The 16,560-nt window shown below is 41.7% G+C and overlaps 1 protein-coding gene across 1 annotated transcript in view; it reads left to right on the forward strand.

Moving 5' to 3' along the window:
• ryr2a (ryanodine receptor 2a (cardiac)) overlaps nt 1-16,560 on the forward strand; it is a 666,625-nt gene that overhangs the window by 251,797 nt on the left and 398,268 nt on the right. The window contains exon 22 of the mRNA XM_030078094.1: nt 822-925. Coding sequence (XP_029933954.1) covers nt 822-925 — 104 coding nt within the window. The remainder of the gene's footprint in view (nt 1-821; nt 926-16,560) is intronic.

Below are 16,560 nucleotides of genomic sequence, written 5' to 3' on the forward strand. Positions count from 1 at the left end.
GCCAAGTAATTTGACATATTTGAACAATTTTTTAAAAAGTAACGTAATAGTTACTTTTCCTGGTAATTCATTACTTTTTAGTAGAAGTAACTAGTAACTATAATTAATTACTTTTTCAAAGTAACGTGCCCAACACTGCTGATGACAGCTAACTGATTGCATGGCATTATGGTTTTAAAGAGTTGCACAGTTGGTACACACATTTAAGAGAGCAAAAAGACTGGAAAGGTGTGCGTTATTGAATGTGGTGGGCTGGTCTGGTCCAAAATGCCTGGGCCGATTTTTTTGTCCCAGTCCGCCCCTGGCTGTAACCTATTTGCATCATGCATTATGTCAATGTGTAAATATTCCTTGAAAGGGACACTATGTTGATAAAGCTTTTAGATGAAGTGAGAAATACTTTGTGTCTATTCTATTTGCTTTGATACCTTATTACTTCATATTAGTTTGCACCAATTATGTAGCCTGAAAATTGTCAATGAATTTTCTGTTGCATAGCAAAAAATAATGTGGTGTACCTTGAACCTGAAACTCTGGTTTTCTCATCCTAGTGATTCATTACTACACATGGTGTCTAAGCTGAACATAAACTGTCGTTCTTGATCCTGGCACAATCGCAGACTATGGTTGTTCAAATTTTAAATTTAATTCCAGATAGTCTTATGAGGGTTTTACAATGTCTTAAAATGTTTCTGAACCTTACAGATACCTTAGTAATATTTTTTCCCTCAGTAAATTATCAGCCATACTTGGTTCTTACATCCACAAATTAGTTTATTTGTCACTATAGCTGTGTGTGTGTGTGTGTGTGTGTATTTCAGGTGCGAGATGATAACAAGCGGCAGCATCCCTGTCTGGTGGAGTTCTCTAAGCTTCCAGAACAAGAACGAAGCTATAACCTCCAGATGTCCCTGGAAACTCTCAAGTACGCCACCCATTACAGATGCTTTAGGATTTGGTGTTTGTGTATTTGTTCATTTGCAAGGAAAGTGTAGGATTTTTGTAGGAAAAAAGTATATCGCTTTAGCCATTTTTCAAATATTGAAAACACTGAATGAAAAAATATAGTCATTTACTGCCACTTGAGTGAAGTGACATAATTTCATGTAGGGCCCGACCGATATGGATTTTTTGGGGCCGATGCCGATTCCGATATTAAGGAATTAAAAAAATCCGATAACCTATATATCGGCCGATTAAATTTTTTCATTTTTCAGTTAAAAAAAAAGACGACATACCTGCTTTGGATGGCTCAAATATCATTCCAAACACGTGTTACAAAGATATAAATTGAAGGGAGAACATTTTACTATTTTCAAATACTTTTATTATCAGAAATTGTGTGGAACAAGCAGCATATGAACAATTTGAACAAAAAAAAAAAAAAAAAATCAAAAATATGATGTGCAAAAAGGCATTATCATCATGTCATCATGTTTAGCTTTAAGGTGCTGCCATAGGTTGGTTGTGTTTTTTGCTTTCTGCTTGCTTGATCCCTGGCTTACAGAAGCTGCACAAATATTACAGACTGCTTCACCAGTGACATCCTTGGTGAAGTAGTTCCACACCATACTGCGTCCACCTTCTTTTGCCATCTGTAAAAAAACAGTAAGACATACGCATTAGTTAAAAAATAACGTTATAAATCTGTCTAGTTACGTGGGCCATTTTGAAACTCAGACATTAAGCATTTGTCTTACTTGTGTTCACATGAATATGACGTGTACACTCCTGGCCACTTCACTAGACTAAACCTATTACTTTTAAAATGTTGTTGACTGTAAGAAAGCTGATAATTCTTCTTTATGGTTATTACTGAGATGGTATTGGGTGTTGGTGTGAGGAGCATCATATTGAGGTGTCTGATATTTTGTCAACCCCACTTGCATGCATCAGAGGGTCAAAATACTCTGAACAACCCTCAATATACTGCTCTGCACACCAACCACAACACCCACTATCATCCCAGTAAACATAAGTCTCTCTGACAGTGTCAACATTTATAAAGTAATACATTTAATAAAGTAGAATTCATGGTAGGGCTGTTATTGGTGTGCATTACATTGCACAGTGTCTACTGAAGTGGTCAGTGAGTGTATTTAATAAATTATTATCTGTAGGTTATAGGTAGGTGGATAAACAGCATCATAAAAGTCTCTGGTAAAACATGATTTGAAATGCGCCTCTCTGATGTCCTCTAAACGTGCGTTCACATTTACTTTCCTCCATGAAGTTATAACTTGGACCAGAAACGCTTTTTCCTCCTCAACGCCATAAGTTAAAAACACAGTCGGTGCGCTGCTGTAAATAAATGCAGCCCACAAGCACAGCAATGACGCGTTATCCTAATGTGCTCCGGTCTTATGTAGTCTGCTAGCATGCAAAGTGTTTAGCAGGGTAATATTTAAGCTAGGTTATCCTAACTTTAGCTTGCTAACATATCAGTCAAGCGTGACAGACACAACAAGGCTCGCCATGGGGAATGGGAAACTTACTGAGTTATTGTTTATTTCACATACTAGTTATAAACTTACCATTGAGGCAAACCGCTCGGCTCAGTAAACGGGCTGTCGGCTCTTCAGTCTTCTCACGACTTCTCTCTGCTGTGGGGTAACTGTGGAGCGGCGCGGGACGTGAAAGGAGTCGGAGCGCCCTCTACTGGATATGTAACGCAAGGACATCATTTCTAAGAAAACACCATACAGTCCCTGACAAAAGTCTTGTCACTTATCCATTTTCTAGAAACAACAGCTTATAACCTGACTTTTAATCCATTGGTTTTAGAAATGGCTCATATGAAAGCTAAAACCCTCCCAAATTATGTTTAATATACTAAAATAAATTTGCTTCACTGAAGAAAGATTGATCATTTAATGAACACAGAAAGGTCAGATTTTGGCAAGAAAAAAGTTTTGTCGTCTACAGAGAGTAATGTGAAAATTGAACAAATTATTTACTTCAAATACAAAAATATGCTGCATAACATCAATGAATTAAGTAGTGGTGCTGTGAGATCCATATTTAATATCTTGTATGACTCTCATGAGCTTGAAGGACTGCATCCATGCAGTTCGACAATGATTCATACAATTTATTGATGACGTCATCAGGAATAGCAAAGAAAGCAGTCTTACATGCCTCCCAGAGTTCATCAAGATTCTTTGGTTTCGTCTTCCATGCTTCCTCTTTCATTCTACCCCAGACATGCTCAATGATGTTCATGTCTGGTGACTGGGCTGGCCAGTCCTAGAGCACCTTGATCTTCTTTGCCTTGAGGAACTTTGATGTAGAGATGGAAGTATGCGATGGAGCACCATCCTGCTGCAAAATGTGACCCCTTTTATGGTTGGGAATGTAAGAGGTAGCTATATACTTCTTGATATTTTAGGCTATTCATATTGCCTTCCACCCTGCAAATCTCTCGCACACCCCCATACTGGATGTAACCCCAGACCATGATTTTTCCGCCACCAAACTTAACTGTTTTCTGGGTGAATCTAGGATCCATGCGGGCTCCAGTAGGTCTCCTGCAATATTTGCGGCGGCTGTGATGTAATTCAACTGAAGATTCATCTGAGAAATCCACCTTCTGACACTTTTCCAGTGTCCATCCTTTTAGCAGGCTGTGGGCCTTGGCAAATGCCACACGTTTTTTTTAATTGCCTTTTGTTTAGTGCTGGTTTCTGAGCACTGATTCGACCATGGAGGCCATTTCAAGACAGAATTCTACAAACTGTCCTGGTTGACATGGGGACTTGAGGTGACCAGGCCTGGTGGAGCTCTGCTGCAGTGGAAAAGGGGCTGGCCTTGGATTTTCGAGACACCTTGAAGGTGTCAGCCACCTCAGCAGTGGATCTGGTTTTCAGCCTCTTGATAATTAACGCTTCGGTCTCAGGGTGAATCTTAGGCATGTTGTCAGAGGTCAAGTTGCAGTTGATGTGAAGGTCTGGTGTGCTGGGGTTCTTTTTATACACACCTCACCTCACCTGTGATCAATTACTGATCACAGGTGAGGCTGTAATCTAGGATTGGGTGCATCATATGACAAGGCGACAAAACTTTTGTCTTTGCAAAAACTGACTCAGTGGGCTTTACCAAGCTGTGAACGTTAGAATGTTTTTCAGCAGCAGCTGTTTGGCACCAAAACATTATTTCATTGTTGGGATTGAAATGAGCCATTTCTTGTAAAAACAAAATATTTGAGGGGCACTTAAGGTCAACTTGTACCCAAGTGACAAGACTTTTGTCAGGGACTGTATTCCCTGCATTTTATTAGTAAAAAACAAGTGTTAACATCGGCGTCAATCGGCCAACTTTTGGCCGATTACCGATTATTCTCTAATGCTAAAATCAGCCGAATTTAGGGCCCGGAAATTAGGGCCCGACTGATTTATCTTTAATTTCATGTGAGTGAGGAATACATACATCTTACCTATGTTCTCTGACTGGCTTTGTGACAGTTCTGTTATAGTAGGGGACTTACTGTAAAGTGCTTCTGTTCTCCCAAAGCAGACTACATGGTCAATGATAAATAGCTTACTACACCATCACATTCTGTCTTCTCTGTTATGGTGTTTGATTTTTTTCCACAAGATACAAGATGTTTTGTTTGTTTTTTTAGCTAGCTAGATAGATAGATAGATACTTTATTCATCCCGCAGGAAATTCACATTTTTTTCTGCAGTATCCACAGATTACAGATTAAGTAAATAAAAAAAATAGAAATAAAGAATAAGATCTAAGTAGGGGAGACTGGGGTAAGTTGAGCCAAAGGGTAAGTTGAGCCACCCCCTGTTGCTAGGAAATGGTAAAAAATATTGATCATGTGACCAAATATTTAGGAGGAAGGCATCATTTCATGGAGTCTGTGAAGGTAAGAACCACATGGGTAAAGTGGTTAGACATTTATTTCCGAAAAACCATTTTTTACTCTTGAAAGTGAATTTAGTCTATCATAAGTTTCATGAGTATTGTGTTAAGACCAAAATAGATCATTTTAAATTTGTTTTATACATCAGTTGTGGTATCTATGAGCTACAACATGAGGTCATAAACCTAGCATAAAAGTGCACCATTTTAGCTGTGGGGACTAAAAAAGTCAAAATGGTAGCTCTGGGGTAAGTTGAGCCATTTGGCCAGGGGTAAGTTGAGCCGGTAGGGGTAAGTTGAACCACCGGCTCCTGCGTTCTGCGGTGCGTTCGGGGCCGAGGCCGGGTGGTCCGGGGGGATGGGGGAGTGCTGGAGGCCACAACTGCTGCCGCGGAGCCGAGGGCGAGGCATGGGCGCACCACAGGACCCCGGAAAAAAGACTCGCAGACGCTCAGGCCGTTTTGACCACTTAAGCCTTTATGAGGGTTAAATATTAAATCTCTAAAACTCCCCAGACCTCACAGAGTTGGTGGTACAGCAAGGAGGTCTGAGCAATTTGTGTTCCCCTGCAGCCTCGACAGGTGGAATACTGAGTGAAAGCCAGGGGCGGAGCTATGTGGTGGCCAATGGTGGCCACCACAAATATGTTACGTTCATATGTTCATAACTGACCTTACTGTCAGCAAGGACACCAAGAAACTAGTGTTCTAGTGTTTTCTTTCCAAAAACACAGCTGTTAATGTTCTCTTCCAAAGCGCACTTTAAGGCCTGTTAAAACAGCTGTTTATTGTACCTGCTGGATTGTGTTTAATAAATAAAAATACACATGAATGTGAAGAAGTGACTGTTATTTAGGGAGGGAGAAGGTGAGGGAGGGGTGGGATGGAGGTGGGGAGGAAGGTGGGGCGTGAGTAGGGATACGGCTCAACTTACCCCGCTCCTATGCTCAACTTACCCCATACACGGGGTAAGTTGTGCCACAAGACCACTTTTTTTGGACAGGCTATATTATGGAAACAGTTATGTTTACACTCATTCTGTTTGTTTGAAGAGATGCACAACATCCTGAAATATATGCAGATATGTTAGTTAGCGACAAAACTATGATTGCCTTGATGTAGTGATCCTAAATATGAAAAATGGCTCATCTTACCCCAGTCTCCCCTACAACAGAATAAGATCTGAGTACAACAGAATAACCTAAGTACAACCCAGTGTGCAAAAAGCAATGTGCAACAAAAAAAAAAACAGAAAAAACCGTGTGCATGGGTGTATAAAATGTGCATAGAGGTAGGTCAATGTGCAAATTTAGAAGAAAGAAGAAATGTACAGTATACACATGATAAATAGCAGTAAGCAATATAAACACTAAAAACAAGGATTATAAAAAGATAAGAATATGAACAATTTCAACAGAAGTATTAACAGTTAAACAGAAGTATTAACAGTTAAACAGAAGTAATAACAGTTAAACAGCAGTGGAAAATAACCTAACCTGAGGAACACACGCTCCGACCGAGGTTCAGAGTTAGTGTGAAACCATGAGACCAAGACCGTCGACAGAACCTGACGCCCGGTACTGGGAATTCAGGAACTGTCAGACTTGATCCAGCCTTATGGAATCACCCCCTCCCCTCCCCTCCAGTGAACTACCTTATCACCCCTCTTTACACACTATCTTGCTGTCAGCTTTGACAGCCAAGCTCTACTTGGGGTTTTCAAGTTATGGCTAGCTACCTGTGAGCATGGCTAAGTGGGCATTTGGCTTTCATCCACCGCCTTGGGCCCTCTCTTTGGGTCCATATCAGTAAATTTAAATCTGAATCTGTGTGCCCTGGCTGGTTTTACAGCTGACTCTTACCATAGTTTGATTGTTATTTGCTGCCAAGATTTGTCCTCTTTCTCAGTGTTAATCCAGCTATAGCAGAGCTGCCGGAGCTAACTAGAGAGCTACCCTAGAGTTTATCTTATTGCCAGCTACTGCCAGCTCCCAGACCACCATCTCTAAATCTCTCCAGTCACTTTGCTGTGCTGCCTGATGAAGCCATTTGGCACTCTGTTGATGTCACAGTGCCTGATGCTGCTGCTCACTGTGTAGAATTGAACCCTGCTCCTGCTCGGGTAACTTCTGCTGCAACTGTATCTGTGGCCATTTTGATTGCTGCGCTATCCAACTGGGAAACTGGTTCAAGGTGCTGGAGGAGATCCAGCACTACTCAGATGACCAGGAGCATTTTGCCAAACCTGCACAGCTGTCTATCCCTGCAACTGGAGCTGCTGTGTCAGGAGAAGCTGTGCATCACCATCAATGAAAGACTACCTTGTGCTTGGTCAGGTTTGCTGGTCCCAGTGCTGCTTCCTCGGGCCAACAGCACTCACCCCATCACAAGAAAGTCATTTTAGGTGACTGTACAATCAACAATATTAGAGCAAGCTTAGGTCAGTAAAGATCTTCTCGTTTCCGGGTGTCACTGTTCAGGTATTTCTGATAAGTTTATCTCAAGTTTAACTCAGGTTTAACTCAAGTTTGTCTGATGCTCAAGGGTCATTGTCCATGTGGGCACAAATGATATTCGCAAACAGCTGTCAGAACGTTTGAAAAAAGACTTTGTCTGCATGTTCAACACCCTAAAATCATGTGCAAGAAATACCTACAGCTCTGGGGCCTCATTTATAAACATTGCGTACGCACAAAACGGGGCCTGAAATTGGCGTACGCCACTTTCCACACAAAGGTTGTGATTTATTAAAAAAAACAAAAAACTTGGCGGTGCCATAAATTCTGAACCGTAGGCCTACGCACATCTTGGAGACAAGGGGAATTTGGCGATGCAGATGGTGAGGTGGTGAATTGAATCCAAACTACATCATGATTCGTCTCTCAAATTTATTTACACTCCATATCAAACGTTCATTGTAAATCCACTTTATCACAAACATTCCAAACAGCAGTGATATTTGTGCTCGCGCTACTGAGCCATAACTATTACATAAGGAACTTGCAATTTTAAAAAAGAGAGGACTATATTGTAACGAGTGTAACTGATGAAATTATTATCAATAATGGTTGGAGACAAATTACACAAATGACATTAAAGAATTGCAGCACAGTGCGTTCCCCTGTCACACTTCCGTCTTCAAATTATGCCAGGGTGGTGGATATCGCAGATTGAAACGTAAATTGTGACATGTTTTGAGGCACGCAGTTTAATTACTGTAAACATATAAATACCGTGGTGACACTCGTGTGTAATGCTGCGCAATGGATGCATTGGCACATTATGCAAACGGGAGGATCAGGAGGGAACGAGTTTTCAGAGACCATGAAGATATCCTGGCCCATGATGATTTAGATTCCCTAGAGCAGGGGTCACCAATCATGTGCCATGGAGGGCCGAGAGGCTGCAGGTTTTCATTCCAACCAAGACCTCCACCAGGTGACTTCACTGATCACCTCACCTTTTATCAGAAAGGAGGAGCTAATCAGTGAAATCAGTGACCCCTGCCCTAGAGCAATGCTCTTGGTCTTGGATCTGTGTGCTGGGTCCATTATTAGAGAGGCCGACCCGGCGGAACCACACTGTCCCTGTTCAGTTACAGGTGTTAACAACTCTGAGGTTTCTGGCAACCGGCTCTTACCAGTGCGAATTGGCCGACAGGTATGTGTTTAATATCATCAACAATATAATGTTCAACTCTCTTCCTGAAGCCACTTTTGGCTATAATTCTGTGACATTATCCATAGGTCTGAGATATTGCAGCCGGCTCTAAGCGCAATAATGCCTGCCGTCTTGGATGGCATTGTTAATGTGACCAGTTGACATATCACATTTCCCTTCACTGTGGGAGAACAGGCCAACAATAGAAGGCAATTTGCAGCAATGTCCGTTTTTCCAAATTTGATCGGAGCAATTAACTGCACTCATATTGCTATAAGAGCTCCATGTGACAATGAATGTGTATGTTGATAGAAAACATGTACATTCCATTAATGTACAAGTCATATGTGACCCCAACATGCACCTGACAAATTTAGTGGCATGATGGCCTGGCTCAACACATGACTCCTTCATCCTGACACACAGCCGTGTAGGGCAGTGTTTCCCAACCGGGGTAGGGGTACGCGAGTACATTGCAGGGGGTGCGTGGAAACATAGGTGGAAATCCCGGGGGGTCGGGGGGGACAAGACCCCTCCATCCATAAATTTTGAATAATATAGTAATATTCAATGAAAGCACAATGCAAGCGGTGCTAATTATAAATGTAAAATAGTGTGTTTTTTAGTGTTAAAATGTTATGACCTCCCCCCATGCCTCACAGTGGTTTGGTCCGCATCCTGCTCCCGGCACTAGAGCGGCAGCTCCGTAACTTTCAGTCCGTCAGCCTGAGAGGCAGCAGCCTGATGAGAACTAGCAAGAAAACCTCCTCAAGTGAAAGCCAGTGAGTCATTTATCACACCACTTGTTCACCAGGCACAAGGCTCTAATATGAAAAGCGATATTTTCCCCTGCTTGGTCCAAAACATGCCTCTTTCAGCTCACTGTTTAAGCTAACAGCTAATGATTGTTTACAAGCTGGAGCGAGTGCAGGACAGTGAGGGAGAGAGAGGACAGACCACAGGAGGAGCAGATACTGAGCTTTTTATTCTTTCAAAAAGTCTGTCAGGATGTTAAGAAATAGTTCATATTTTACTGATATTTTGAGTTTGTCTCTAGATAGATATCTACTTTTTGCATTTTAAATTGCATTATTTTGTGGCATAGTTCCATTTCATTTTCTTATTTGATCTCAAAGGGACAGTGTACAGCTCAAACATATACTGTATGTCACTATTTGATGCCATATCTTGCTTTGTTTTTTGTTGACACTACAATAAATCTGTTTTTTGAAGAATAGTTTGATGTAGTTGGATTATTCAGGGATTTCCTCTAGTTTTAGAGCTTCTTTTGAGTTTCTAGTTCTTGTAAAGCTACTTTGATGGACTGTAGTGGAAATAGAACAGTGAGCAAAGAAATTTGGTTAGAGGATTATTGTTTTTAATAGCATTATTTAAAACATATGAACATACTGAGGGCTCAGCACTGTACTGCAAATTTCAATGGAGCATAAGAAAGTTCAGAGAGAGATGTACAATCGTGCCAGACAGCAATTTTTTCATGTCCCCCCCAAGAATTACTCTGAAATTTTGCTGTTTATGCTTGACATTCCATCCAATATGTCTTTTAAATGTGATTATACAACACGTAGATCCGACCGAGCAATCTGATTGGTCAATCAGATGTTTAGAATGTGCTCAAATGAGCAATTGAGCACAATAATCGGAGCTGACGTTAAACTGGAGTGACACACCGCCAGCTGAAATAAAACATCTGCCGGTGAGTTTATGAAAAGATTGTTTGTTGTGGTGCCGACACTGGAAAGCATCAACACTTAAGGGGTGTGTATGTGAGGTGAGGTGTGCTGTGTAACTGTTAGTGAGAAACTTGCACTTGTTTGCTACTCATGAGTTTCTGTAACCTGGGTTGAATAGTGGCAACAGCTGTAATGATACTTCTCTCCAAATTAAGTCTGTTTCTCTGTTGCCCCTTTTCCACCAAAAAACACCTGGTGCTAGTTTGGAGCTGGTGCTAGAGCCAGTGCTTAACTGGTGCCAACAAAGAACCGGTTTGCTTTTCCACCGGCCAACAGCCAAGCGGAGCCAAGTCAGAGCCACGTCATTACGTCATCGTAAAACGTGATCACGTGGGTGTGTGAGACGCTCGGTTGGAATCACAACAACAAACATGGACGACCCACTGTAGCGATGCAAATACTGCTCGTGTGTTTACAAGCGTACATTGCGGTCCAGAGGCGAAAAACGCAATTATTGCCGGCTACCCGTCGTATTCGTGGTCGGAACGAACGGTGAGTATGTTTAGCTTTACGTTTATAGCATTCGCTGCTCCCGTTTGAGTCTGTAAGTCCGCCCACCAATGACGCGGTGGGTCCTGTTTAGCCCCTGCTCGGAGTTGGTGCTTGCCTAGAACCAGTTTGGAACCAGTTTGGCACCAGTTTGGCCCCTGCTTGGGCGGTGGAAAACCAAAAAACTGGTGCTAAGTCAGGCACCGGCTCCGAACCAGCCCTGGTGGAAAAGGGGTATGTTTGGTCTTTATGCGTGTCAGAGTTGAGAAAGTGACCTCACACAAGTATGTAGACCCGAATGGCTGCAACTGGTAGAGAGCCTGTTTTGCAAGGTCCGGGTACTCCTTCTCCACACAGCACCAAAACTGTGTCAGTGATGTCTGAAAACTTCAGTCTGAAGCCACTGTCTGAAGACAGGTCAATGAGGCTCTCATGGAGTTGCTCTGGTGCTGTATCCATGCTGCTGGGCATGAACGGCCTGCGGATCCAGTCATGTCTAGTACACATGTCCTCAATGTCTGGGAAGTAGTTTTGGAACTCAACTGACAGTTTGGCCAGGTGCATTTTTACAGTTTTCAAAATGTTCTGCTTCGTGTTCTGTTTCATGTCAGCTATCCAAGAGTTAAGCTGAGGGAAATTACTGACATCCCCCTTTTCACACCGTCTCAACCAGAGGTCAGTTTTCCTCATGAATGCTGAAACCTTATCATACATTTGAAGAACCGTTTTGTCATTACCTTGCAAGCTCGTGTTCAACTCAGTCAGACGGCCAAAAACATCAGCAAGGTAAGCCAGGTGAGCCAACCAGGTCTGGTCTTCAGGTTTAGCAGCCAGAGGATGTCCATGCTCTGAGAGGAAATTGCACACCTGCTCTCTCAGTTCGAATAGTCTCTGTAGTGCTTTCCCCCTTGATAGCCAGCGTACATCTGTATGTAGCAGCAGCTGATGATGGTCACTGCCCATTTCGTCACACAGCTTGTGGAACAGTCTTGCGTTGAGAGGTCATGATTTAATGAAGTTAATCACTTTCACAGCGTCAGTCAAAACACTGTCCAGTTCTGGGCTCATGTGTTTTGAAGCCAACGCCTCTCTGTGAATTATGCAGTGCATGCTTTGGATGTCGGGGTTTACCTGCCTGATGCAAGAGACAAGTCCGCGGTGCCGACCTGTCATAGACGCTGCCCCGTCTGTGCATACATGTGAGCAGCACTTCCAGTCCAATTCGTGCTCTGTGAAATCAAATTAAAAAGGTCCTCACCCATGGTTTTTTCAGCTAGTGGCTTGCAGAAGACGATGTGTTCAACTATATCGTCGACTGTGTCATCTTTGAAACGAGCAAACATAACCAACTGGGCTTCTCCATTCAAATCAGTAGACTCGTCTAACTGTACTGCAAAAGAACCCGCTCTTTTCAGTTCATCAGATCAGATCATGTTAAGTTTGTATTAACAGTGTCATGCAGTTACTTTAACAATGCAAATGGGAGTGAGATCTCTTGGTAAAATACAATGAATTACACTTGTGAAACAGATGGAATTAGAGAAAAAAGTCCTGTTACCCTCTGTAGTTTAAGTAGATAAAGGTCTCAGTCACATTTGAGTAAAATAATCTTATTTCTATAAAGGTCATAGAATCTTTTTATAAAGATATTTTATTTTCACGGACGCCTTGCAATTACATCACAGACCACTAGGGGTCCGCGGACCCCCGGTTGAGAAACACTGTGGTAGAAATGCATTATATTCCTCTGGATCACAGAAAAAGCATCCACAATTCCTCAATGGATATATAAACATTGCACAAAAAGTAAGGAAATTTGTGTTTGGTAGCTTCTTGGCAATAAATCTTATACCGTTGGAAAGCCTGTTTATTTACCTTTTAAATGGTGCCACATTTGCCACAGATGATTTGGCAAATTTTTCATGGCAGCAACCCACATATTCAGCTCTACTGCTCATCCCACAAATGCATGTTCCTTACAAATGTGGCACCATTTAAAAGGTAAATAAACAGGCTTTCCAGTGGTATAAGATTTATTGCCAAGAAGCATTGTTACAACAAAGAAATAATCTACCAAAGAAAAATTTCCTTACTTTCTGTCTGATGTTTAGATGGCTTTTTCGGGTTGGTTGTTTAAAGATGTCGAATACAGATGGACATGTGGAGTGCAACTCTGCTACTTCTTCACACCCATCATCTGTCAACCTGTAGCAGGTTTCACGCAGGTCATGTACAACACCTTGCCATGAAGCCTCTCTCTGTATTGTGGGAGTTTCCACTCTTCCACCAGAAGCTTGATAAGACTGGTCTTGTTGGAAGGACTACATAGGAATGTTCTCCACTGCTGTACATGGTGTTCTCCTGCCAGGTTCTTGTGCTGAACAGTGGTGTCTGCACCCTGGTTCAGTCATTCAGCATCTTTGATTGAAGTCTGGTGGTAAACATCAAACACAACATCAATCCTCTGACTCTTAGCACCCTCATGGAGTACCTGAGTGAAGAGTGACTCTGCCACCTGTCCAAAGGTTTTGTTGTTACCATTCATTTTCTGGACCAGGCTGGATAGGTTTGAGGTATGTTCTGCTGGAGACACATTCTTTTCCAGCTCTCTGGCAAGTGCAGCCTTATTTGTTTTTCATAAGGACCCATCAGCATTTGCGAGTGCCCATGGCAGTGGGCCCAGTGGGTGGGCAAGGACATCCTTCATATTTATCCTCCTGTTTTCAGCAAACAGGATCATGTGGCTGAAGAGGTTTCTGTCTGCCTTGAGCACCACATTCTGTCCTATCTTTCCTTTAGCTTTTTTTGTGCTGATGCTGGAGAATGTCTTCAGGCTTTGCTTGGTCATCTTGTCATGGAATTTCGAAAACTGTGTGTTCTCATCTAACCTTGTTTGCTTGAATGCCTGATAGGCCTACTCTCCTGTCTCATGGGATTTCAGGAGAACTGTGGTCACATCAGGTGAAGCCATGGAGCCAGTGGACAGGCTAATCAGATCGTTTTCATCAGGAGACATCAGGGTTGAACCACTTGTTCTCCATAATAGAATGGGCATTATGCAAAATGACCTGGGAAACTTTTCCAACTTTTTTAGTCTCAAAAATATCTTTGATATTTTTGATATCTCAAAACATATCAAAAGTCCTAAGAAATCCCAGTGGTGGGAAGTATTGAAAAATGCTGAAATAGGTGGTGTCTCAATTTCCCATTGATGCCATGTTAAAAAAATTATTTATGCATGTTTTCTTGTCTTAAGTCCACAAAAAAGGTTGAGTGCTGTCCACAATCAAGCAGAAACTGTGTTGGATGCAGTACAGTGCTTGTGCAAAAGGCAATTATTAACCCCTAAGAGTGCCAAGTCTGTATATTATGAATTTTATGGTTTTTTTTTTGTTTGTTTGTTTGTTTTTTGTGCGTGTAATTTCTTTGACATAAAGCACTTTGTGCTGCATTTCTGTTTGAAAGTGAAATAAAGTTCAATATTATTATTATAAGTGGACCTTTACCCTTTTTGTATAACTAAACTAAATCCAAAAATAGGAACCTTTGATTCTGAACTGCAGCTGTCTGGTAGAAATTTACTGTTGACCAAATACAATATCACCACAAGATTCTTTCACACAGCAAGATTATAACATCATTATAATAATTAATAACAAAAATGGTGGCGTGCATAGACGTAGCAGCTTTTGGCTCTCCGTTACGGTGCAGTTTCTGCTTGTTTTTAGTAGTGTATGTCCAACCTGAAACCAAGCTCATCAGAACTTGGCCAGGGGGAGCGCTCTCGCAATTGCAGGACTGTTTTGCAAGTTCACTGCATGGGAACTACTTACTTTTTCCATTAAGAGCTGCACTGACACAGACACAGAGAACAAGTGCATCCAGGTGTACGCTAACTGAAAACCCTGACCGGCGAGGTGCAGTCTCTTCTGAGAACCCGCAACATTGCCTTCAGGATGGGTGACAGAGCCCAGTACAGGAGGGCAAGGGCAGACCTGAGGAAAGGCATCAGAGCTGCAAAGGAGGACTATAGGAATAAAGTGGAGGACCACCTCTCACACAATTACTCCTGACAGGTGTGGCAGGGACTACATCAGCTCACCAACTCCAAGAGTAACCCACCAGCAACCACCATCGTGGAGTCCGCCCTGGCAGAGGACCTAAACAAGTTCTTCGCTAGGTTTGAGGCGGAGAACCTCTGCCTTTACTTGAAATCGATGCCTCTGCAGAGCAAACAGAAAATCTGCAAGGACAGTTCCCACCCCGGCCACAACTTGTTCACTCTCGTGCCGTCTGGAAGAAGATACAGTACAGATTACAGAAAATACAGATGACAATAAAGACTTTGAACTTGAACTTTGAACTAATGCCAGTTCATGTTGCTTTGGGTGATGATGACTTTTTTGATTAATCAAAATGCATCCTTTATTTTTGGTTTTCATTGGGGAGGGGTTGTTTGTTGTTTAGTTGTTGGTTTGTCTTGTGTTATGTTTCGCAAAAGAAATGGTGACACTACACTAACATAGAAAATACAATTTCTTAGGACTTTTGATATGTTATATGATATGTTTTGATATGTTATGAGACTAAAAAACATGAAAGAGTTTCTGTTGCAATTTTTCCAAGGTTCACCCTCTTTTTGTCACAAAATGCCTAGTATAGTATAAGATCAATGAGAGACTGGACATCTGCTTCATCTCTCTTGATCCTTGGACCCTGTAGATGGCTCACAGTGACTCATAACAATAAAATAGTATGGGTATATTATATATTTCCTGAATCCTTATGGTCCTGCGAGTATACCAGTTTTTGTATATTGTGTCCCTTTTGTCCTTAGATGACATATGGCTAAAAGATAGTATACAGTTTAGGCGAGAATTGTGTAAAAATGTACATTGTTGACAGTTTAAAGAGCTCTTGTGACCCCTATGTTAGTCAGAAAGATTCACAACTTAGCTTAAATGAAAGCTTAGAAGGTGGTCCCCTTTATAATGATACCAAGGACAATATTGTTAGATTTTGACAAATGGCATGTACATGAGCCTAAACCATATACACCTGCGTCTAAAATGCATTTTCTTAAGGAGGTGGATACCTTCATGTGCTGATAACTATGATACAGCTACCACTCAGGAATGGTTATCATACCAAAATATCATCTATAGACATGTATCCTTTCAAAAATCATAAGGAAGTTTTGCCATCTTGAGTGGTGCTGATATCTGGTCTGGCCCATGGACTATTTCAACTTGTATCTCTCTACTCAGGTGCTCAGTTGCAAGAAGATATAGGTCCAACAGGACTTTTCAGTGCTACACTGGTTGTCAAAGGGAAGCCCTTAACCTGAATGTACTCCAAAGCAACGTTTATACAGATTATACACAAGTATGCATTATTATTCTTTTACAGCATAGACCGGGTAATCATTAATTTCTGATTGGCTGGCTGTTGTGTATTTAAAACCATGCAATGTACACAGTCCGGATCTACTTTGCTGTGTGTGTTAAAGGGTGGAATGGTGAAACTATGCATCAGGTGGTTCTTAGCCTCTATAGGAGTAATCCACCTCTGCAGAGGTAGATTATCCCTTCCATACCCTTGTTATGCAATGTAGGGGCTTTTCTACCCTGGAATGAGAACAGTAGAAGAATGCTGCTATAATGTTTTGTTGTTGTTTTTGTAATTATTTCATTTGAATTCATTGAGTTACAACATCGATTTAACAATGGGCGCAATTCCATGAAGTCACTGGGCGTGATTAACTGACCTTTTGGATTTCTGTTTCTGTT

Source organism: Myripristis murdjan, chromosome 19 (genome assembly GCF_902150065.1).
Source record: "Myripristis murdjan chromosome 19, fMyrMur1.1, whole genome shotgun sequence".
NCBI lineage: Eukaryota > Metazoa > Chordata > Actinopteri > Holocentriformes > Holocentridae > Myripristis > Myripristis murdjan.